General features: G+C 40.8%; 2 protein-coding genes across 2 annotated transcripts in view; one reads left to right on the top strand and one right to left on the bottom strand.

Annotated features, from left to right (window-relative positions):
• The window catches only part of LOC135432396 (AF4/FMR2 family member lilli-like), a 77,000-nt gene that overhangs the window by 38,862 nt on the left and 14,596 nt on the right, over window positions 1–23,542 (bottom strand). The window lies entirely within an intron of this gene.
• Window positions 15,565–22,147, top strand: LOC135432312 (uncharacterized). The gene is made up of 4 exons (XM_064687957.1): window positions 15,565–15,667; window positions 21,483–21,694; window positions 21,760–21,924; window positions 21,989–22,147. Exons 1-4 carry the CDS (start codon window positions 15,565–15,567, stop codon window positions 22,145–22,147), a joined length of 639 nt encoding a protein of 212 aa, XP_064544027.1.

Raw genomic sequence — 23,542 nt, 5'->3', positions numbered from 1 at the left:
CAACATGTTGCGCGCGCTTTTTGGGCGTCTCTCTGTTACCCTGCAGCCTGCAGCCTGCAGCCTGCTGGGCTTGACATGGCAATCCACGCTTTCAGTGGGGCGTCCACAATTGTCCAGGTGGAACTAAGAGACAAGGGAAATACCACTCGCAGATAGTTCTGTGTCTAGTACGAGGATTGGCTTGAGGAATCCATGAAAATTTAAAAAGGATTTCCAAAGCAAGGCTGCAAATTTGGCTTGAGCCCAACGATGATTTGAACCCGCAACCACGAAGCGAACCGAACCTTAAACCAAACTAGATGCACGAAAAGAAAAATCTAGCAGAGACCAGAACCAAAAAATTATTATGGTTTTTTTATTATTACTATTATTATTATTATTATAATTATTATTATTATTAATATTATTATTATTATTATTATTATTATTAATATTATTATTATTATTATTATTATTATTATTATCATTATTATTATTATTATTATTATTATTATTATTATTATTATTATTGTTATTGTTATTATTATTATTATTATTATTATTATTATTATTATTATTATTATTATTATTATTGTTATTATTATTATTATTATTATTATTATTATTTATATATTTATTACTATTATTATTATGGCCTCTGCCTTAGACAATACTACATCCATACATAAGCCTGGGACTCGAACCAGAATCTTCGTTGTAAATTTGCCTAAATGAGTGGGTCACGTGGAGAGCTCATTAACCGAAGACTGCTTTACAATTTAGTTTGTTGTTGCTTTTAGAATAAATATTCAACAATGCTAGTAAGCTATCAAGTAGCAGGCACTTTGTATACCCTATAAAGTGTATGTTATATACTTTATATTTGTCTTTTAAGTGTTTGCTTTTTATCTTGGGAGATGGACAAATTAGGCAAGGAAAGGATCGAAATATGGAACTGAAGGATGTATAAATGTAGGACCCTTACACTTGCCATTGCCAAAAATGCTCTCCTTAATATACTCAACAATTGTCTTAAATGTTCAGGCCAAACATAGATCAAGTTCGACAGTAGTGGAAGAGTGAAGGACGCATCCTGTTGTCAACTGAGCTTTACTATGTAGCGAAGCCTATTTACTTATTATCCTATTAAATAAGCTGGCGAACAAAATGTGCGTCCAGGCGCAAAAAGGGAGAGACAGCCGAAATAAAGCTTAAGGACGAGCACTCTTATACCTGGGCCAAAGGATACACAAGTGTCTCATTAAAAGAAATAAAGACAAGTCCTTAAAGTCAGTCGACACAAGAAACAGGAGGCACAAAACACAAAACGAAGACGAGAGCCGAAACATGAGCGACTTCAAGGACAACTACGAAAAGAGAACAACAACAACAACAACAACGGGAACAACAACAACAACAACTACAACTCCAACAAAGAGTGCCAAAAAATCAACAAAAATGCGCTATTAAGGCAATTTGATGTGGCTGCCCTCATTCCGCCCCATCCCTCCTCTTCCTGGAACCACGCGCCTGAATGTCCCCAGCGCGGCATATCGCCCATCATTACAGCGTCTCCGGCTCAGACAGCGTCAGGCAAAGTGGCTCAATGTCAGACACAGACACACACTCACACAAACAAACTGATTCAAATGGTCACACACACACACGCACACATAGACTTTGGCCGCTCTCTCTCTCTCATTGCCGCTCTCTCTTTGCCGCTGCAGCTTAAATGCATGGGCATATAAAGCTCTCTGCCTAAGCGCTGCCGCAAAAAGGGATAGCCAATGTCAAGGCAGACGACTGTGCTCTTCCTCTCCCGCTTCCACACCCTTGTTCGTTTGTGAGAGCGTGTATGTATGTGTGTGTGTGCTGTGTGCAGCAGACGCAATGAAACAAAATACCGAAATTCTATGCGTGACCTTGAAAAGTATTCCTTGGTTGCTGTTGTTGTTGTTTTTGCCGGTCTGCGTCGGTGGTTGTTTGTGTAGCTTTTGCGGCTGCGGCTGCTGCTGTCTGGTGTTTGTCGTCGCCGTCGACGTCGTCGTTGATTTTGTTGTTGTTGCCGTCTGCATTTTCCTTGTTGTCTGCGCACAATTTGTGTTGCTGCTTTTTATTGTTGTTGTTGTTGTTGTTGTTGTTGTTTTTGTTGCTGCGTTTTAACTTTTTTTCGTATGTTTGAAGTTGGCTTTTTTTTTTATTGAACGCGCCACAAAAATTGTAAAGGCAAATGCGACTTTGACGTCGACTGCGAGCCGTCCGCCTCTCACGACTCGACTCAGAATGTGTGTGTGTGTGTGTGAGTGTGAGTTGGCTGCATTTTGACGTCAGACGCCTAGGGACTATGGCGGGGCAGCGCAGTCCAGACATGCAAAATAAAAGAGATGAAAACAAGTACGGAGTAAGCTTCAGTCGAGGGTGCACAGCCTGGGAGATACTCTGTAATCAGGTTGTATTCATGTAACAATAAATTTAAGAGCACTAAAATATACCAAAAGTCAAGCAAGAGGAAGCAGGAAAGAGAAAGAGAATTAAGAGTAAATAGGCGGGAGAATGAGTGAGGGAGAAAGAGGGGGGCAGCAACAGAGCGAGTTGAGGATTAAGAGACAGAGCATAGAAGAAAGAAAACGTCATTTATTGGCCTTACCTTAAAATCATGAGAATTGCAAAGAAAAGCGCAATTTGAATATACATTTTGAGTTAACACATAGCTAGAATGACTTAAAATATATCCCTTTAGAAGGAAAACCTTATAGGATCGTTTTTATTGCCCCTCGACTGTTATGAAGAGTTGTAAATCTTTCCTATGCCCCCTTTTATGCATTTGTAATAGCCACAGGGTATAATGAAGATGCGAATCAGAATGTTGTGGGTTGCTTTTTTGGTTTCAATGTGCATTAAAGCAAAGAGTATTTAACTAGCAGACAAACGCAATTAAAATCGGGAATGTTAAATGAAATGAAGTGCAACAGAGAAGGGCCAGACAAACGAAGTGAGGGGAACTCGCGATGAGGTTTCAAAGGTTCCGCTCAAGTTGTGATGTTTATCGACTAATATTGATGGCAATTGAGGCAGTTATCGATATCCACTGTAGTGCTCGCTTCAAATATCGATTAATAACAATATACTTGGAAATGTATCTGGTAATTGCAATCAATTTCAATTGCGATGGGCCTCTTCTTAGCTCGATATGCCTGATATGCAATAATTACGTTTAATAAATGCCAAAAGGTAGTCATTAGTTATGGCAACCAGGCAGCTCCGTCTTAAGCTGCACTTATTCTAATTGGCGACCATTAAGAAAACAGCCGGGGACCTCAACGAGGGACCTCAAAGGGAGACCTCAAGGGGGGAAAATTATGAATTGAATGCCGCACAACCTGTTTTTAGTTTTATTTTTATTTTCGGAGTCCTTGTAATGACTTCTCATCTAAATATGGATGGCAGACATGCCGCGCATGCCCAGTAGCCAGCAACGGGGCAACGGGGCAACGGATCGAATCGAATCGCATCGAATCGGATTGGATCGGTAGGGAATCGGGTTAAAGACATCGCGTCGGCTACTGCGCGGCTGCTTGTTTATAATTAGCATTTTGCGATTGCCAGCCGCTTGATAAGCCATTGTGTGAGACAAAATGCAAGATTTATAGCGACAGGATATTGAGAGATTCTTTGACCAAGGCAAGGCCCTGGGTGTGTGCACTGCCCCACTACCCTGGCTACCCCGCCGACAGACCATGTCTTCGCTCCGAGACAGATGCAACATCCTGTCCATAACTTTTGCTGCTTCTGCTGCGGCTGCTGTCGCTGAAATTGCATTGGCAATGGCGTCTGTCTGACTGTCTGTCTGCGTACCAGTTGGGGCGTCACTGTTTGCTCCACATGTTGCACGTCCGTGTCTGGCTTCTCTCTCTCCCTCCCTCTCTCTCTCTCTCTTTCTCCTCTCTAGCTGTCTCTCTGCGCTGCTTCGTTTTACAAATGCACATAAATTTTAATGTAATCACATTCGCAGTCCGACTTGGCCCATAGCTTGACCGTCCAACTCGGACTCTGTAGCTGCTCTCCAGTGTTGGCAAAGTTTGGAAAGCAAAAAAGGCTACTTTTAGCGGTAAAACAGTGTTTGAAAGCGGGTAAATAAGCTTACCAGCTTCTGTTATATCCATTTAAAACGTATACTTTAATATGGCACATGCTCGAAAGATTCGCTAAAAAGTTGTATTGTAGTGTTGGAAAGTACAGCAAAGTTTTACAATTTGGCATTGCAAGTCCATTGATAGATAAGTATGGGTAATTTAAAAATACATGTCAAATTTAAATTGCGCCTACAATTGTATTGAAAGAATTCGCTTAGAAGTTGATTGAAAGTGTTATTAAACACGGCAAAATTTTATGTATTGTTTATAAACAAATATATGTCAAATTGAAGTTGTGCCGTCAACAATGATGCACAAATATGCAAAAAAAATTTAATTATGGTGTTGGTAAATGCAGCAGATTTACAATTTTTATAATTAACAAAAGGATGCCCAATATAAGGTGTGCCTGCGAGAGTTCGCTAAGAAGTTAAATGACAATGTTGGTAAACGAAGCATAAGCTAACAATTTAGGTATGCCAACCACACCAAATGTATTTTTTTTTATTAACAAGTGGGTGTGATTTATGTTTCTTCCATTAAGTTTAACGAATTCACTAAGAAATTAAATGAAAGTGTTGGAAAACGCACTAATATTCTTAGATAAGTATTGGGAGTTAACAAGCAAATGATTAATTTAGGCTGTGCCTCGAATCTTGATGCAAACAATTATTGTAAATTTAAAGACAACCAAAAAAGCTAGAAATAGAAGCCAGATTTGGCGGTATTCACAACACTGCCATCTCGGCACTGGTGAGCTGTGTCTGAGCTGCATCGCATTCAGGGATTTTGCAACATTTCATTCAATTTAATTCGAGTTGAATGCCGTCGTTCGATTGTTGGGGCACCGGCGTTTTGATTTGGCTGCGCCTGTCTGAGCGTCAGCATGCTGCAGTCGTTTGAGTCTGTGCGGAGAGGGTGGGGGGGGGGGGGGATTGCGGGGTGTTGCAGGTAGCAGTACACCAAGAGTCTGAGCCAGAGCCGCAGCCTGCTGCTGGTTGCCTGTCAGTTGGTCTGTCTGGACCGCTGCCTCTTCATCCCAGCGTTCGCTTTTTATTTGCCATTCGCAGTGACAGCTCCAAACGAAGGGTTTGCAACTGCAGCAGCCTTTCCTCAGGCCCCCCTCCCCCCTCTTTGCACTGTTCACATAATTAAGTATTTTATATATGTGTGTGTGTTTTTTTTTTGGCCAGCCACTTGGCCAAAAGTTGCTGCCAAAGTTGACGTGTGGAAAAGGCAGCGCAAACTTTTGTGCCAACTCATGGCCAGAACTTGGCAGACAAGTGGCTGAGTGTGCGACACTTTCTAGGACCCATTAAGGACATTGTTGGCAGCTAGTTTCAGCGTGGCGCCAAAAAGTAGGCAGCCCAATGCGACACACACACGCACACACACAGTCCGCTGAGTGCCTTTATTTATGCACTTTGCTGACGCGTCGCCCAAGTCCGGTGTCCTTCGCCTGGCTGAGCATCAGCCTGACCATGCTTGGGCACGCCAAAGGCACACACAAATTTCATTGGCAAACTTTTGGTCCAAGCACAACATTTAGCCCCTGTCCAGAGACTACCCGACTGGGTAATGCCCTGTACCTTTAATGCTGTACCTCTAAAACTGTGGATTGACGCGAGGTATTATAAAAGTGAAACAAATATGATCTGTGTTTCATATCGAGAACCTACATTTTAAATTTGGGCAGCCCAGCTCTTATAATCTTTGAGATATGCTCAGGTGCACAATCGATATTTATCGATTTGGTTAGGCTATAATGCAATGTGATATAATTATGTGCTGCTTTTAAAACATCAAGTTAACCATATTCGAAGTTTGCAATAATATAGTCAAATGCTGATTTTAAAGTATATAGTAAACCATATTTGAAATTTTACCAAGATGAACACAAAAACTGAATCCTGATATCGATAGTTATCGATTTGGTTGAATAAAAATGCAAAATGATATACACTTGTGTTGCGTAGAAAGTAAAAATTAATTATGACCAGTTTTTTATTCCTAGTTTTAATTTCGAGATGCGCTCAAAAATTTAAGCCTGAAATCGATATTTATACATTTATAAAAGAAAAGTTAAAGTTATCGATAAATGTAAATAAGTTTGTGAAGCTTGAAAATGCGAGATATTAAATTTGATTTGGAATGGAGGCATTTAGTGACGCGAACATTTGGCTAAAGTGATTCAGCTGTTGATCCAAAAAAAAGATGCACATACTTTACAGGGTATTCCAACAACTACGTCACTGGTCAGCATATTCTTGCCTGCCCCATTTTCCCCCGCACTTGCCGCAGCCGCCTGAAAGTTGTGCCATTTTTGGCTTTGAAAATTTGATTTGGAAAATGTGTGTGGGTCTGTAACTGTCTGTCGTCTGGGCTTTTCTTTTTGCCCTTATTTCTTTTGCTCACTCCCCGCTCTGACAGCTCGACGGGCAGAAATTAATCAAGATATTAACAACCCTGCAACCCAATGAGGCGGCCAACTTTCCCTCTGTCCGTCTGTCTGTCTGTCTGACTGTCTGTCTGGAAAAGGGTTTTTTGGCCAAGGTCAAAATTGAGTTATGAATTATTGAATAAGTTTGACGCATGGAATTTGAATTAATTTCACGCGCTTACAGTTGGGCTGGCAACCTGTTGAGAATGTGCGACAGAGAGTGAGAGAGACGATGAGAGAGAGAGAGAGATGGAGAGAGAGGGCTGGCTGTTTGGGATCTGTTCATTAGCTGGTTCCTGGAGCTGAACTTTTAACCAATTCTGCATCAAAGGCAGCTCGTCGTCTGCTTCCACTGATTGGTTGCCAGTTAACGCCTTACACACACACACACACACACATGTTACAGACACACACGCACACACGCACACAATCAATGCTGTGTTGATTATGCAATAATACAAAAAAGAAATTGCAGACACAGCCAGACAAAAACTTCAAAAACCCGTTGCTCCCCTCCCAATTGCCCCGCCGCCCCCCCTTAACGGCCGCCCACCCGTCGACCCGAATTGCAGGCGAAACTGTTTGTGATTGTGTCTCGACGAAAACGCATGAAATGTTCGCCCACTCAAGGGTCGCAGACACACGTGAAAAGGGGCGGGGGGTCGCATGTGCATCAGACAAAGGAGTGTGAGAAGTCTCAATCTCTCTCTCTCTCTCTCTCTCTCCCTTTCGCTCTCTTCTGCCGCTGTCTGCGCTCACAGCGTGCTCCTTTGTGCAGGCAACAGAAAATAAAGTTTATGACTTTGACTGCCGACGGCGACGCCGCCGCCGCTGCCGTTGCTGCTGCGGCGGCTGTCTGCACCGGCGACGACGTTGGCGGCGTCTATTATTGTCGATTTTGCATTGTTGCTGGCACTTGAGGCTGCGCACAGTGGGTCAAATCACTCAAAAGTGGGCAAGCCATGGAACTTGAATGGAATTCTTCTTGCATAGTGCCAACTTGTTAGAAATGTCTAGTTAGTTTCCACTTGTTCATGGAACTAGTTCATTTGCATTGTTATTGCGCACAGTGTGGCAAAGGACTCGAAAGTGGAACAGTTCTAGAGCTTGATAAAAGGAATTGTGTAAGTGTACATAATTGTTTGTTGTATTTTGTAAGTTTTTAGTTCACGAACTAGTTCATTTGAATTGTTATTTGTCAACGAAGCTTAACACAGTGAGGCCAAAGCAGACAAGCGCTTTAGCTTGACTTATGATATTTTACCATGTCGTTCTTATGTACATTCTTGTAAGTTTTCACTTGTTCACAGAACTAGTTCGCACCTATTATTGGATAAGTTTAATCTCTTAGAACTTTAATTTTTTGAGGAAGTTAACATATATTCTGTTTTTTAGCTTCCACTTGGCTCATAAAATGAAACTTTTTGCATGCACAGCTTGGTGAATGAATTCCACTGCCCATCATTCAAGTCGTTTTGAATGATGGCATTTTCACAGTCATCATTTACACGTGTGCTACAAATTACCATGTACTTGAGTACAGATATGCAAATTTATATTTATGTTTAAGCACCTCTTCAGGTGTATTTTAACTATTAATCAAAATGAAATGAAATGAATATTCATACTGTTCATCACATTCAGTCGCAGTTGCTTGGCAATATTTATCATTCAGCTAAAGCAACTAACTAGTAACTGGTTCTTGTCTTTATTTAAATAAGCAAGAGATCCATTCACTTTAATCGACTTGAATGGTGTTTGTGTAACAAATGCCTTATCGGTCGAGTCAGTTCTATAGCATTCGCTTGATAAAAGCAATATACAGCTTATAGAAATCAGACTAAGATCTAGTTCCAAAATGAACTAACTACTAAAAAGCAATGGCTTTAGAGTAGCTCTTCCGATTCTTTACTCAATTGAACTACTTGCTAACTGTATTCGACTGGGTAGTGATTCTGTTTTATATACTTTATGATTTCATTTTTAAATAGCCAATTATAATTTTTACCTGAACTAGTTCTTGGCTCTGCAGTCGACTCAAATGAACGACATTTTCATATATTTTTGCCTCTTCTATGCTTACTGTAGTTCAAGTACTTCCTGGCTCTCTTTTGTCTAGCCAAATGAACTGACTACTATACAGCAATGGAGTTTGTTCACATGAACTATTTGACAGCTTTTATATTTCTAAATTAACCAATATGTAGTTGCACCCGGCTCCATTTTCACTAGTTCCCTTTGACTGTTACATTCATTCTTACTAGTTCCTGGTTCTCTTATCTCCAACCAAAGGGATTAGCTACCAAATTGCAATGGAGTCTGTTCACTTGAACCATTTGGCAGCTTTAACATTTAATCAAATGAACAAGTAGTTGCACCCGGCTTCATTCTAACTAGTTCTTTACGCTTTGACTTTTACTTCTATGCTTACTCGTTCCTGGTTCTCTTTTGTCTACCAAAATGAACTACTAAAACGAGTTTGTTCACTTGAACTATTTGCTAACTCCAACAAATGTTAAATGAACTAAGAGCGAGAGAACAGCTCGCTTAATTGTAACTAGTTTTTGAGCCTATTTTTTGGTCTAACTCCTTCTTTAACTGTAAATAAAACGTAAAAAAAAGAAGACCCCGCACTCTGGCGCACTCTAGCGGCGACATGAGCAAACACTTACACACACACACACACACGAGAACACACCGATTGGGCCTTTGCCGCCGGCGGGCACTCTAAATACACGACACGAGACGACAAACAAAGCCAAAAGGCGTTGCGAAACTTTAGCGCGTCATTCATCCTCATCCAGTCCAAATATTGCACCCTCGAGCAAATGCACACACAGACAGAGAAATACACTAACACACACACGCACTTACACATTTATAGCACGAAAATTAAGTGAAGCGTAAGCTGAAATGCACTCCCACTCGTCAGCCCGTCGCACCAAATGTCTTCGTCTGCCCGCCCTGCGCCCGACGCACTCCGTCTGGCTCAATGTCTGGCACTTGCCGCATGCGTGTCTGTATGTGTGTGTGTGTGTGGCTGTGTGTAAGTGTGTTTGTGTGCTTGTGCTGCTTAACCTTGAAAAACGAACAAGTCCAGTCGCAATCGCAGTCGGCACTCCACCCTGTGCCCCACCCTCCGCCAGCCGATAGCTCGCCCGACTGACAGTTGACTGGCGGCGACGGCGACGTCGACGTCAACAGCGGCAGCGGCGAAGCCGGCAATGATTTTCGTCCTCGTCGTAAAATGAATTTTACGAAATATTCGCCGACTGCTTTTTGATGCTCTGTACGCGATGTGAATGGAAGCATATTAATTTGTTTGATTACGTCACTTTTATAATATTTGCATTTATATATTTGGGTGTAGTGTGAATAGTATTTGACCACGCCCACTAGGGGCTAGACTAATACGAATATTTATTTCTTTTGAAAATCTTCCCTCTAGAAGTCAACAGCTAAGCTGCTGTAAACAGAGCATTGCACAGTCAGTTATACCCGACTAGTAGTTATTTTTCGCTTGTTTTTTTTTTTGTCCTTTTCTTGTTGTGGACTAACATTTTGAAGAAGGCCACAGAAGAAGAAGCAGCAGCAGTAGCAGCAGCCCAAAAACCAGCGAGGCGCTTGAATTGAATAACATTTTCGGTGGGGCTTTTGCATAAGTGCCCCCACCCCAGGAAACCAGCCACCCACCCCCGCGCCCAAGCCGCCGTAGGCCCTAAAGAGAGTTGTCTGGCAGACGCGGGGCTCGCAGAAAGGGTTGCCCACATTATTATTATAGAAGACTGGCGGGCTGGCGGGCTTTAGTCCAAGTTAAAATGAATTACAAACACTTTTTGTTGTCCTTGAAAGCGCGCCAAGCATAGGCGCTGTCAAAGGAGGGTGGACGGTGCGAGGAGGGGATGGGGGGGGGGGGGGGGTTGTGGGCTAGACAGCTGGTGCGGAAATGTGAAAGGTTGACTGGAACAGAGTCAACTTGTGTAAAAGGTGCCCAGCGCGCGGTTTATTTATGAGTTTCGTCTTGTCTCTCCGTCTGTCTCTCTGTCTGTCTCTCTGTCTCTCTGTCTGTCTCTTCGTCTTTCCGTCTCTTCATCTTTCTGTCTGCCCGCAGACTCAAGACACTCGCAAACGTCTCTGAATGAGCTTTCAGTTTGCTTCTATGTTCGCCAGTGTTGCCAGCTGTCGCTTTTATAAGAATTTAGCTAACTGTAATGCTCAAAAGTAGCTAAAAATAGCTAAATTAAATTAGCAGGTTGATTCGTAGAACTAAGTGCACAAAAAGGCCAAGAAGCTGAAACAGCTGGAAAGGTTTTCCAAGTCCCATCATTTTGTACTTTTACTCTACTGTTAGTCTTTTTCCAAGGCAGCTCTTAAAGTCTGGATTAAATTTTCAAAAAACTCACAAGTTCTAGTTAAATTCTTTTAAGAAATATTTAACATGTTACATTGCAGCAAAACATCTAATATTTCGTTATCGATAGACAACAAACAGGGTTGTCACGTAATAAAAAAAAAAAAACACTGAATATGATCTATTAAATACGTTCTGCAATAGATTCCATTGTATTGGATAACCAAAATATTTTGAGAATGGGCTAAAAAATGTAGCTAAATTAATTTAAAAGCGAGCGTCTGCAAATTTCAATAATCAACAGCTGGCGACTTTTAAACATAGCCAAATATAACTAGAAAATAGCCAGATTTGCAGGCAGCTACAAGTTTCAGACATATCGAGCTAACAAAGTCTCAAAATAGCCTAATTTAGCTGTAAAATATTCCAAAGTGCAGGCGGCTGCAAATTTCATCAGTTTATTCGCCATTCGCCATTTAGCTAGAAAATAGCCAGAGTTACACGCACCTGGCAGCTTAAACCGTTTTCTGTTGACGACCTCAGAAAAAAGCCAATTTTAGCTAGAAAAATTCACAATTTTCAGGCAGCTGCTAATTTTAACAGTTTTCTGCTGACGCCCTCAGAAAACAGCCAAATTTATCTCGAAAATATTCCAAGTTTCATCCAGCTGCAAAATTACAACAGTTTTTTGCTGACATCCTCCGAAAATGGCCAAATTCAGCCAGAAAATAGCCGAATTGGCAACATTTATGTGCACACGCTCCGGCTCAGGTCCGGAGGCCCGCGTCAGAGCTGTGTCTGGCTGTCGCCGATGCCTGGCGAATGCATCAATAATGCTGCAGCGCATCAACTTCTGCTTCTTCTTCTTCTTCTTCTTGTTGTAGTTGTTGTTGTTGCTCTTGCTGTTGTTGTAGCTGCAATTGTCTGGCTTGGGGTCCATCTGTGCCGCTTCATTTGGTCGTCGTCGCCGCCGCTCAAATTAATGAAAACTAATGCGACACTGAGAAATTGATGATTGCCGCCGCCGTTGCCGCCGCCGCCGACGCCGACGTCTGTGCATCATCTGATGGCGGGATTCCCGCTCCGGTCCCCTCCCCAACGCTCCACTTGCTGCTGCTGATGGCCATGGACATTAAAAATGACTGCGTCTGCTCGCCATGCACTTTGGGGTCGGTTTCGGGCTGCAATCAGCGACAACAGACGACAACGAAGCTCCAAGCTCCAGACTGATTGATGCCGCCAATAAAATTAGCTGCGAATTGTACGCTTTCGATTTTGTATGCCTTTCCAGTCCAGTCTCATCTGAATGCCCAAGAGTTCCAAAGCACTCGCCGTCAATGTCTAACACTTTTTGGGCTTTTTGTGTTTTTCAATATGCACTTAGCCAAGCCAAAGAAGTTGCTAAAAGAATCGCTTTACCTTATTCCAACTGTTGTAATTTATTAACCTTCAGCTTTAGCTTGGTGTATCTTTAAAAAGTTAGGCTACTTTTTATTCCAAGTTGATGTGAGATTAGTTTTTGTAGCTTTTACGAAGAAAAATATAAAAACTATTAACTATTGTCTGTTATTTTACCTAAAATCCATTAATAGTTTATGTCTAATCCAATCTGTCTAACTCTATGAATAGTTTGACTGACAAAATCTGCCTTATTCCTGGTTAGTTTGTCTGATAATCTGCCTAACTCCATAGTTATATTTACTGAGAGTTACAAGAAAAAGTTAAAGTAACTTAATATTATTTTATCCATTTTTTCTAGTCGTTTAAAAGGCAGATTTTATCAGAAGCGAATACTTCTATAAAGTTAGAGTATGAAATATAATTTTTTAACAATTATTTGTATTTTTTGTGACTTTTGGACTTCTAATTCAATCGAAAGATTTGCCTATGTCACTAGCGTATAAATTTCAGCTTCTTTGCTTAAGCTAAAAGTGTTTGCCATAAGTAAATATTATTTAGTTTTTAGATTTCCAGACTTTCGGGGCTTTTGGCACTACTAAGAAAAGTTAGATATCGCTTTCTGCGAGACTTCGTTAGTCATCAGCCTAAATATACATTGTGACTTTGGGCTTATAATTCAATCGAATGATTTGCTTTTGTAACTAGGTGTCTTATAAATGTCCAGCTTATTCGCGTAAGCTTAAAGTGTTTCCAACAAGTAAATATTCTTTTCTCAACTTCTCTAACTTTCTAGGCATTTATATGAGTTTCTTTTCGGCACTTAGCCTGCACTAAGAAAAGTTTAAACTAAGCAAATATACTTTTCCCAAATTTTCGGACTTCCTTGCCGTGTGGAAGGCTGCTTGTACTAAGAATATGTTTTGTAAAGATATTTATAGCACCCTGGCGGACGGCTTTAATTACCAGCGTGAATTTTAATAAGTACAACAGACTCTTTAAGAGCTTTAGGTTTATGACTTAAACAAGTCTTGTAACTATCGTATTTTTTCTACTACCTTTTTTTTGGAGTATCTTTTGCTGCTTTTGTGCCTCAAAAAGTATCTGAGTGTTTGGCGAATATGCTCGTTGGCTGACTGTCTGGCTGGTTGCTTATCTGGCCCACAATTATTTGCCATGGGAAAACGAGAGAGCCTATTCACTGGAATTTTTTTGTTCGACATTGCACTGCGCTTTTTATTTGACTTATGACGAGAGCTTTTTTTTTATTTCCACTGTTGGTTGGTTGGCTGGTTGGTTGCTTCAATCGTTGTTGTAGTTGTTGCTGGAGTTGTTGGTGTCTCGCTTAACTTTTTCATTGCCAGACGGAGCGCAAACATTTGCGAGTATTAATTAACGCTTTGTTGAAGTTTGCGCTGCGTTGTCGCCCGACATGGCCGACATGCTAGGTTGTCTCCACACTCGACTTTTGTCAATTGTGCCCGGGTACGTATAAATATTACGTAGCCGCAGCGTTTGCCTTACAAATGCAATATGCAAAGACCCGCTGCTGTGAATTCTCAAAACTCGGAGACAACAGAGGGAGCGAGAGGGAGGGAGAGGGCGAGTGAGAGGGCGAGATTTGAGACTTGGCATTTATTCCCGCCGCTCACTCAATTATTCAGGCATAATAAGTAAATTGTTTTAATATGCATAAATATCTTGTATGCCATTTGGCAAACGAGTCAAAAACTGCCAGACAAGCTGCCAGCAGCCGAGACACACGGTAGGGGGGAGGGTGGGAGGGCTGGGTGGCTGGTCTGGGCTGTGGGGTGCCGCACAGGCTGGCCTTCAAGGTGTGTTTACATATATTTAACCTTCAAGATCCGCAGACTAAATATGCCAACGGCAAGCCGAGCAGCAAACATATTTGCCCGGCGGAGCATGCACGACTTCTCCCGCATACCCTACACAGCACACAGTGCAGTGTGCTGGGCGCCGCTGCCAGCCACAATGCCCAACCCGGTAGCGCAGTGTTGTCTGCCTCATTTGCCACGGTACTGCCACGAAATTACGTTACGTGTCTGTGTCTGTGTGGCTGGCAAAGCGGCATTTAGGCCGACACGACGTTGCGACATTGGGCGGCGCAGACGCAAGGGGTAAGGGGTTGGAGGGGGGGGGGGGTGGTTTAAGTGGAGGGGCCCACAAATAAAAGCTCAGGCCACAAAACAGCAGACAACTAACTACGCATAAGCGACAACGCAGGATGTGCGTTGCAGGAGCCGTCTGGCTGTTAGCTTGAGAGGGATTAGCATTCAGTGAGCAAGGATTACAAATGGGCATGACTACAAGATACCCTGTGTTTAAAAATAAATAGGCAAAATCATGTGTTAAAAGAATGACGCAAGTGAGAACTTCGAAAGGGAAGTCAGATTACAGCAAAAAACACAATTTCAAACACACACAATTCTTCATTTATCGCAAGGCATGTAAGAACTAAGACTTAAAAACATCCTAAGGTTCACACATGTATGTGGACAACTAGGTTTACGAGCCACATCTCGTGAAACTCAAGGTCCGAGCCTTATGAACCGAATCTCATAAACCAACCCTTATAAACCAAACCTCATGAATCTTACAAACCAAACCTCGTTATCCCCAAGAATCGAACCTCGCGAATCTTACAAACCAAACCACGAGAAACTCCTGAACTGAACCTCGTGAACCGAACCACGTGAACAAAGCCTCGTGAACCAAGCCTTATGAACCGAACCACAAAAACCCAACCTCGTGATTCTTACGAACCAAATCTTGTGAACCGAACCTCAGTGGATTTGCTTTTTCACATCCAAGAATGTGGGTTTAAGTGAGAGCCTTGGTATTTAATATGCTTTACATATTTCTATTAACTTAAACAGAGATTAAATGTTTTCAACATACATTTTTGTGTTCACAAAGAACTTGTTCATATGTCGTATATAGAACATTGAGAGCCAAAAAAGTAACAAATTCTCCAATAATATTAACAAATAATCCCAAAAAAATAGTTCGTTTCGGATTTGGTTCAATTTTAAAACGTTTTGCAGCCCAGCCTTGATTAAACTATATAAAAATTTGAGAATTTCCCTAAAGCGAAGCACTTGAAGCACTTTTGATTTAAAGCAAAATCGTTTTTAGTAGCTCTCATGAATAGAGTCCAGATAGAGAGCTTCTTTAGGGTCAGCCTGAAACCCTTTTAAGCCACTTCAATGGATACAGGGTATAGCAAAAAAAATGTAAAAAAAATGGAGGAACAGCAGCAGATAAAGCTGGAGCAGCACATTGCGACGCAGGCACGCAAAACGGAAGAGGCTTCTGGGGCAGCCAAGCTCTGTGCAAGGGTATCGGGTAGCGGGGCGTGTCCTGTGGGCTACATTATATGCGCGCAGGCAAACATGCACATAAAATAAGCGACGTAATGCGAGCTCAAGGACACGCAGGCATATCAAACAAAACAAAAAAAAAAATAAAGGAAAAAAAGGAGAGGAATAAGAATGTGCTGCCCACGCATATTTACAGTAGGTTCTGTGTGCCATGCGGCGTATACGCAATGCCGGCAATATAAGGCATACGCCGCGTTGGCAGCCTGCGATGACGTCGCGTTTGGCATCGGAAGTAGGCAACCGAAAGGAAGTGAGACAACATTTGTGCGCACCTCGAAAATACGTGTCGAGTGTATGCGTGGGTGTGTGCCTATGTGTGTGTGTGTGGGAACTTTTATTTATTTAATACACCAAATATGACAGTAAATGTATGTGACGACATCTTAGATATTTATGCGCAGTTAAGCTGATTGAAGATTGTGCGATTTCATTTTTAAGGCATGGCCAACATAAACATTTGCAGATGAGGGCCTCGCGTCTGAGTTTCGTCGAGTTTTAAGTGTACTTTAAATGCTTCAAATATAATTGGATAATATTTTGATTTAAGCGTTGTGTCTTGCATGTTTGCACACGTTTTTTTTGTTTGCTTAAACTTTTGCCCAAATTGAACTTTTACCAAGGTTTGATAAGGCTTTCAAAGAGACGCAGTATTTCAGCCCAAGAAGGAAGAACAGTTTGGGATATGACTTAGCCAAGGGCTAGTAAAATTCTATGATCATTTGTGTATTTACATCAGTTTGTGCTGATTGACTGACTGAATGATGTAAGCTAAGCTCTTGGGCTGCTCAAATGTCTAAAATAGTTTTTTGGTTCGTAATTGAGCATCTAGATGTGGTTTTGGAAATTAGGAACCGCAAGTGAGGAAAAATGATTGTCAGAGAAAGAATATTAAGATCAAGTAGGAGTGCTCTAGTCGGGAATGCCCGACTGGGGTATACCCTGAACCGTCTTCTATCAAATGCAGCTCGCGGCTGTTTGCTATAAAGTGAAAGATACTTGATCTCTGTATACTATTCTACAAATTTGGTGACTCTAGTTCGTAAAATCTAAGAGATTAGCTCTAAAAACAGAATGTCGATATAGATTGTTATCGATTACTTCACACCGGGAAAAGTTATCGATTATCGAAAACAAACTCTCACTGCGCGGGTGCTGGGAGGACCTACGCTCATTTTTTTAAGACTCTAGCTCTTTTAGGCTCTGAGATCGACGCGTTCATACAGACAGACGGACGGAAGGGCATTAAAGTCAATGGGCTCAACTTGATTCCTATTATAGGAATAAATATGAGCGTCAATCAGCGACCCCTTGGAACATCAATTCCACAGCTAGCAATTAAAGACACATCAATATCGACTCAGCTATTGATGCTGATCAAGAATATATATACTTTAACGGATCGGAGTTGCTTCCTTCTGTCTGTTATATACAATGTAAGAGTTCAGGGTATCAAAACGCAGCATTATAAGTTTATTTTGCAATCGTGACGTCATGAGATAATTGAGTTGGTCTGTGAATTTGTGTATGTTTTATTTATAAAGGACTCATAAACCATATTATTTGTATTATATTAATGTTGGCCAAATAAATGAACCGCAGACAGGCGCAACTGTTAGATAAACAATCAGACAGTTGGACTGATAGACAGACGGACAGACAGACAGGCTGGCTAGCAGACAGTCAGGGTCAGGTCTATAATAATTGCAATTAGTATTTGTATTTTATTGGTTTATTATGCATTATCAATGGCCGGCAGTTGGATTGGCTCGGCGCGCGGTCTTTACGATAGGTCGTCTGGCTCTATTGAAAGTGAGTTAAATCAACTGTCGCGACATGCTTGAGCCTTAAGCAATCAGTGAATGGCGCATGCACACACACACACATGACACTCTCGGCTGCAATTAGCTCTGGCTAATCAACGAGTGTGTGTGTGTGTGTGCGAGTGTGTGTTTTATATTTTATTGCGCCAGTTGAGTCAGTTGCACGCTCAGTTATGCAGTCAGTCAGTCAGTTACTCAATCGATTCGCTGGCCGATGAACTGCGCCGGCCCCAATGGATTTCTGATTGCTGTTGTGCGACTGTGTGTGTGTGTGTGTGTGACTGTGTGTGTATTTGTTTGCTCGTCGGGCATGGCTTGCTCTGCTCGGGCCTGGCCAGCGCCGGCCAGCTAATGCGCACGTGTCCCATTCATCAAGCGAGCAGCTGGATGAGGCAGTGGGTGGGGTTCCATAAATGGGCGGGGAGCGTAGTGTGATCAGTGTTGTCAGTTCTGGCTAGTTTATAGCTAAATTAGGCAATATTCAACTTGAAGTTTACAGGTGTCTGTAACGCTGGCTATTTTATAGATAAATTTAAATGATTAACTATCAGGGAACTGTTGAAACTCGAAGCTACCTTTAAAACTAGCTGTTTTAAAAGCTATATTTGGCTATATACAAAAGTCGTCAGTAGAAAACTGTTGAAATTTGCAACTGCCTGTAACTCTGTCTACTATCTAGCTAAATTGAGCTATTTCCAGATGTTGTCAGCAGGCGACTGTTCAAATGTGTAGCTTTCTGCTATTCCGGCTCTTGTATAGCTAAATTTTAAATCTATTCGAACAAAATAAGGCTAAATTAACCAGAAACATGCAGTTCTATGAAATGTTGGCTATTAATCTGGTATTTAAATCTGACTACATGTTATTTAGCCATTTTATATAGGCATGGGTCGAAATTTCCCATTCGCATAACTCGGTCAAAACTCAACCGATTTTTATGAGGCTTGGCTTTTCCTTCATGGTTTTCCCTCTAGATTAATCTCGCATTTAAATCTGACTACATATTTTTTAGTCGAAGTGGTCTTAATCGTACGAGTTGACCTGCTAACTCAATTCAGGTATTATACTATATAGGTACTCTTGTTCAATTTTGCAACTTTTTTTAGAGCGACAGTTGTCAACACTGGGTGTGACGCGTGTGTTGGACCATTTGAATGGCTCGGCGCTCAGTCCAAAGTCAACTGCAAACTGCAAACTGCACTTGGCACATAATTTGTTCAGTCAAAACCAAATGGCGTCGTCTGTTCATGTGGCGCGTCGCCTTCTCTTATCGATCATCGATCGTTGCCCCAAAACGCACGCGCGCTGCGTTTTCGATGCGCGTTCATTGAACGCATTTTTCAGTTTCAATTTGTTGACTGTTGTTGTACCCTTTGCCTGGTGGGGTATTCACATTTTGTAATGAAATCTGTAACGCATTGAGCAGACACTTCATAAAGGGGATATATAATTGGATCAGCCCAGATATAGATGTAGATGTAGATATAGATATAGATATAGATATAGATATAGATATAGATATAGATATAGATATAGATATAGATATAGATATAGATATAGATATAGATATAGATATAGATATAGATATAGATATAGATATAGATATAGATATAGATATAGATATAGATATAGATATAGATATAGATATAGATATAGATATAGATATAGATATAGATATAGATATAGATATAGATATAGATATAGATATAGATATAGATATAGATATAGATATAGATATAGATATAGATATAGATATAGATATAGATATAGATATAGATATAGATATAGATATAGATATAGATATAGATATAGATATAGATATAGATATAGATATAGATATAGATATAGATATAGATATAGATATAGATATAGATATAGATATAGATATAGATATAGATATAGATATAGATATAGATATAGATATAGATATAGATATAGATATAGATATAGATATAGATATAGATATAGATATAGATATAGATATAGATATAGATATAGATATAGATATAGATATAGATATAGATATAGATATAGATATAGATATAGATATAGATATAGATATAGATATATATCTATATCTATATCTATATCTGCAAGTGTATATTTTCTTCGGCAATTCCGAGATATTTCTTGACACTTTTCTCTGCGATTTTTATTGGTATTTTTTTTTTGTGACTGGCTCAGAGATATGCACATAAATACCTTAAATACAACAATAATTTTGAGTTTGCGCTGAGGCAATGACCGAGCTGCGGTCTCGGATCTGGCGCTGCAGCAGACGCAGCGATCAATGCACCTTCGCCCAAAGGTGCAACGCCTTGCGAGACGCGACTCGGGACGAATCGAGTTGTGTGTGTGTGTCTCTGTGTGTGTGTGTGTGTGTGTGTGCGCATGCAATGACGCACGAAACGCGATCAGAGCTGAAAGCCAGACTAACGTTTCAAAGGCAGGGGCACAATGTTAAAGGGGGGGTGAGGAGGCGGGCTGGCAGGCATTCGGGGCAGCAAACTTGACCAACATGAGGCCATGGCTATTTTTAGACCAGCTGCTGCAGCCGCTGACTGCAGCTCAAACTGAAATTGGCCCAGACAAAGTTGCCAAGTTGGCCTCAAAATGCTGCAGCGACGACTTTTCGATCAGATTTATGCGTGAAGTGGCAGCCGTCGCGACTTTTTTCAGCCAAGTTTAACCCGAGGTCAGCGCTGAATGTGAATTGTGGCCAAAACAAGAAAAGGGTGGACTGCACCTGGGTGTGGTGCAGGTGGCTCGCTAACCCGTGTAACATGCCAATTTAATAGCACTTTTTTACGCACACCCACACACACACACACACGGACGCACACGCACGTCTGGCGTTGTCTCTGGAGTCCATTTTGGAACCAGTTCGCGGCAGCGGAAGCCTCGCATATCAACCTTATTTTGTCTTCATCTTGCCTTTGCTTCCTCTTGTTCTTCTTGTTGTTCCAGCTTTCGCGGCAGACAAATTTATGAGCGTTAAGTGAAGGCCAATAAAATTCTTTTTGTCTGGACTCGTTTCGCGTTCCCCCTATTGCCTGGTCAGCTTTACCTTTGTACACTTCCCCCAACGTCCTCTTCTCTATATTAAAAACTTTGTGTATATTCATTGCATACGCTTGAGTTGAGAACCAGTCAAAACTTAAAGTATTTAATTGAAAATATGTGTTCTATTCGGAAATAGATATAGGAATATATTATTCTATATATTTTCTCTCTCTTATGAAATGTATATCCCAAGTAAACCTTAGGGTACAACGTTTAAGAATACAACAAAGAAAGTATTCAGGTGTTCATTCGATCTCTTCCATAAGAATATGATAAAAAACAGGAACTGGAAAAAGCAAGCGGCTTCTTTTTAAGTTAATGTTGCCAGCAAAACGTTTAAGAAGGTGAGACAGAAAGGAAAGAAGAAAGTGAATGCGCTTTATTTAATGTTGCCAGCAAAACGTTTAAGAATACGAAACAGAAAACAAAAGAGAACAACAAAATGTTTACAAATGTAAGAACAAAGCAATTTGAAATTGTACCGCTCTCTCTCTTTTTCGGTCTCTTTCTCTCTCCCTCTCTCTATCCCCCTCTCTCTCTCTCTCTAACTCTACTTCTCTTCCAGCAAATCGTTTACGAATATGCCACAAAACAGAATTTGCGGTTTTGCATGCTAAGTAAATATTTAATGAAATGTTAAAACGTAAATTGACTAAAAGCCCCTAAAGTGTGCATCCATTTTGATAATTATAATATTATTTGTGATAATAATAATATTATTGCGTTTAAATACCGTATAATTGCGATTGGTTCTCTGAAAGTTGTATTAATTGCACCCGTGAATGAAATCAAAAAAGCTTTTAGAAAAGCAATGTTTAATGCTTTGTTTCATATTTGTTTCATCAACATGCTGAGAAAGTTATTTGTTTGCTGCTGCATGGGTTTTCTGACGGTAAGCAAAGGAAAATCTATTTTCCCTGCACTCGGGCTCAGCATTTTATCGTTTGCAGTGTATTGTGGCACATGTGACATTCACGAATCTAAAGTGCAACTTTACGGATAGAAAGATTGGCAATTTTCAGCATTGTCACATCAAGGCTGTGAATCGTACCCACAAGTATATTAGCGTATATGCGAACATCTATACGAAGCCCTTGAACAATGTGTCGGTGAGTGCCACGCCCAGTTACAAGTATAAGTACTTGTCTGCTAAACATTCAAAGCTTGTCAATAGATCAACATTCGGTCCATGCGCTATAACTCTGGCTATAAGCCTTTTTTCTTTGATGTCACCTTCGATGCGTGCAAGTTTCTAAAAAAGCCGAGACATCCCATTTTAATACTATTTTATAACACCTTGAAAGATCGCTCCAACATGAATCACACGTGTCCCTACAATGTGAGTAGCTCTTGAATTATGGCTATCCATATATAGGTCTTATTCATTTATCCTTCTCAATTAGCATGACATTATAGTAGACAAGCTATATACTGGCGATCATGAGTTGGAATTTACACGATATTTGCCCGTACCCATGGGAGATTATGCCATCTTTGTCATCTTCTATGTCTACAATGTGGAGGCGTGCACCGTTAATCTTTACCTAAGGATAACCAATTAAATAAAATCGAATTCCAGGTGCAGTTACTCGTTTTTGTACGTTCTCACTGACTGCTTTTATTTTGACATTCCATACACTGTAAAAAAATTCCACTAGAAACAGTGGAAAATTGGCGGAAACCGCATGTGTGAAGTGTTTTTGTTTTGTGTACAATGCGCCTTAAAGTTTAAATTACTGTGTTGTATAAGTTTTTTTGAGTAAATGCATGAAAGCCATTATTCACAACTTTCGTAAAATCCACCCCAATGGATGGAAATGAAATTTATTTATTCTGATTGACTTTCAATGTAACAAAGCTGTGCATGAAAAATTGATGTATTTTTACCGATTTTTGATAAACCCGAACCGAGTTAGGAAAAAGCGTGAAAGCCATAACACCTTTCGTAAAATCCACCCCACTGGGCGGAAGTGAAATTAATTTCTTTTAATTGACTTAAAACTTCTTCTCAAAGCTGTGCATACAAAATTAGTGGATTCATCTTTTACAGATTTAGAATAAACCGAATTCTAGCTCGGAAAATGGCAGGAAAACTGTTTTGAAAATTTAATGAAAAGCCGAGAGCAAGATGCTTTAGGACAAGCGCCGCCTGTGTTTGTTTAGCACATCATTAATAATTAAAGCATATTTTGTTTTTCGTCTATTTTGTTTTTCTCTAATGACCTAGAATATGAAAATTGGTTGTGTCCCCAAAGCCAACTGCCCCGCCCTCCCCTACTCTCTCTCTCTCTCTCTCTCTCTCTCTCTCTCTCTCTGTCTCTCTCACTCTACTTAGGCATTTCCCTGGAGCATGCTGCCAAGGTTGTCGAGTCATTTAGTCGTCTGCCAAGTGAAACGGCAGCTAATCGCTTGGGTAAATAGTTTACCCTGGACGCCAGCTGATGAGCATAGCTACCTGGCTGCCATCTGCCTCTCTCTCTCTCTCTCTCCCACTCTCTCTCCTCCTCTCTTCCTGTCTGGCACGTGTATTGCGTAAGCAGCAAGCGAGCTTTGTGGCTTTTACTGTTTAGCCTGTCGGATTATAATGGATATGGCCAGCTGCGGCAATCAGAGCGTCGGTTAGTTAGCCACTTCTCCATGGGGCATCTATTTATGTTTACCCAAAGTTCTGCTCCTTAATCTTGCTTTGAGTGCACAGAGCCAAAAAGCGTATAATTTCATTAAAGCTTCTGCCAACCTATACTTTCATTAATTGAGATACTCTGTACGGCCAGGTGTCAGTTGTACAGGTAAAATAAAGATTAAAGAGATTGAGAGCTCTCTTCGGGTTTCTGGCTTTATTCTGGTCTTTATTACTTTGGGAAAGGTTAATATTGTTATTGGTGCTGCTATTATAATGTTATTATTATTTTTATTATTAGTATTCTGACTAGAACTCAACTAGAACATTCTTGAAT

The sequence above is a fragment of the Drosophila montana genome, unplaced genomic scaffold (assembly GCF_035044405.1).
Source record: "Drosophila montana isolate Dmon_TW-CO22-7 unplaced genomic scaffold, ASM3504440v1 contig_1455_1, whole genome shotgun sequence".
NCBI lineage: Eukaryota > Metazoa > Arthropoda > Insecta > Diptera > Drosophilidae > Drosophila > Drosophila montana.
The sequence above is the reverse complement of the archived record's forward strand: the minus strand, read 5'-3'. Positions and strand labels throughout refer to the sequence as shown.

What these genes read in the sequence shown, in the direction of transcription:
- LOC135432312 (XM_064687957.1), top strand. Translation starts at nt 15,565, where the DNA reads ATGGAGGAACAGCAGCAGATAAAGCTGGAGCAGCACATTGCGACGCAG. An exon ending in GCTCTGTGCAAGGGTATCGG is followed by an intron (nt 15,668 to 21,482) that starts GTAGCGGGGCGT and finishes TCTGACGGTAAG; the next exon opens with CAAAGGAAAATCTATTTTCC. An exon ending in AGCCCTTGAACAATGTGTCG is followed by an intron (nt 21,695 to 21,759) that starts GTGAGTGCCACG and finishes GCTTGTCAATAG; the next exon opens with ATCAACATTCGGTCCATGCG.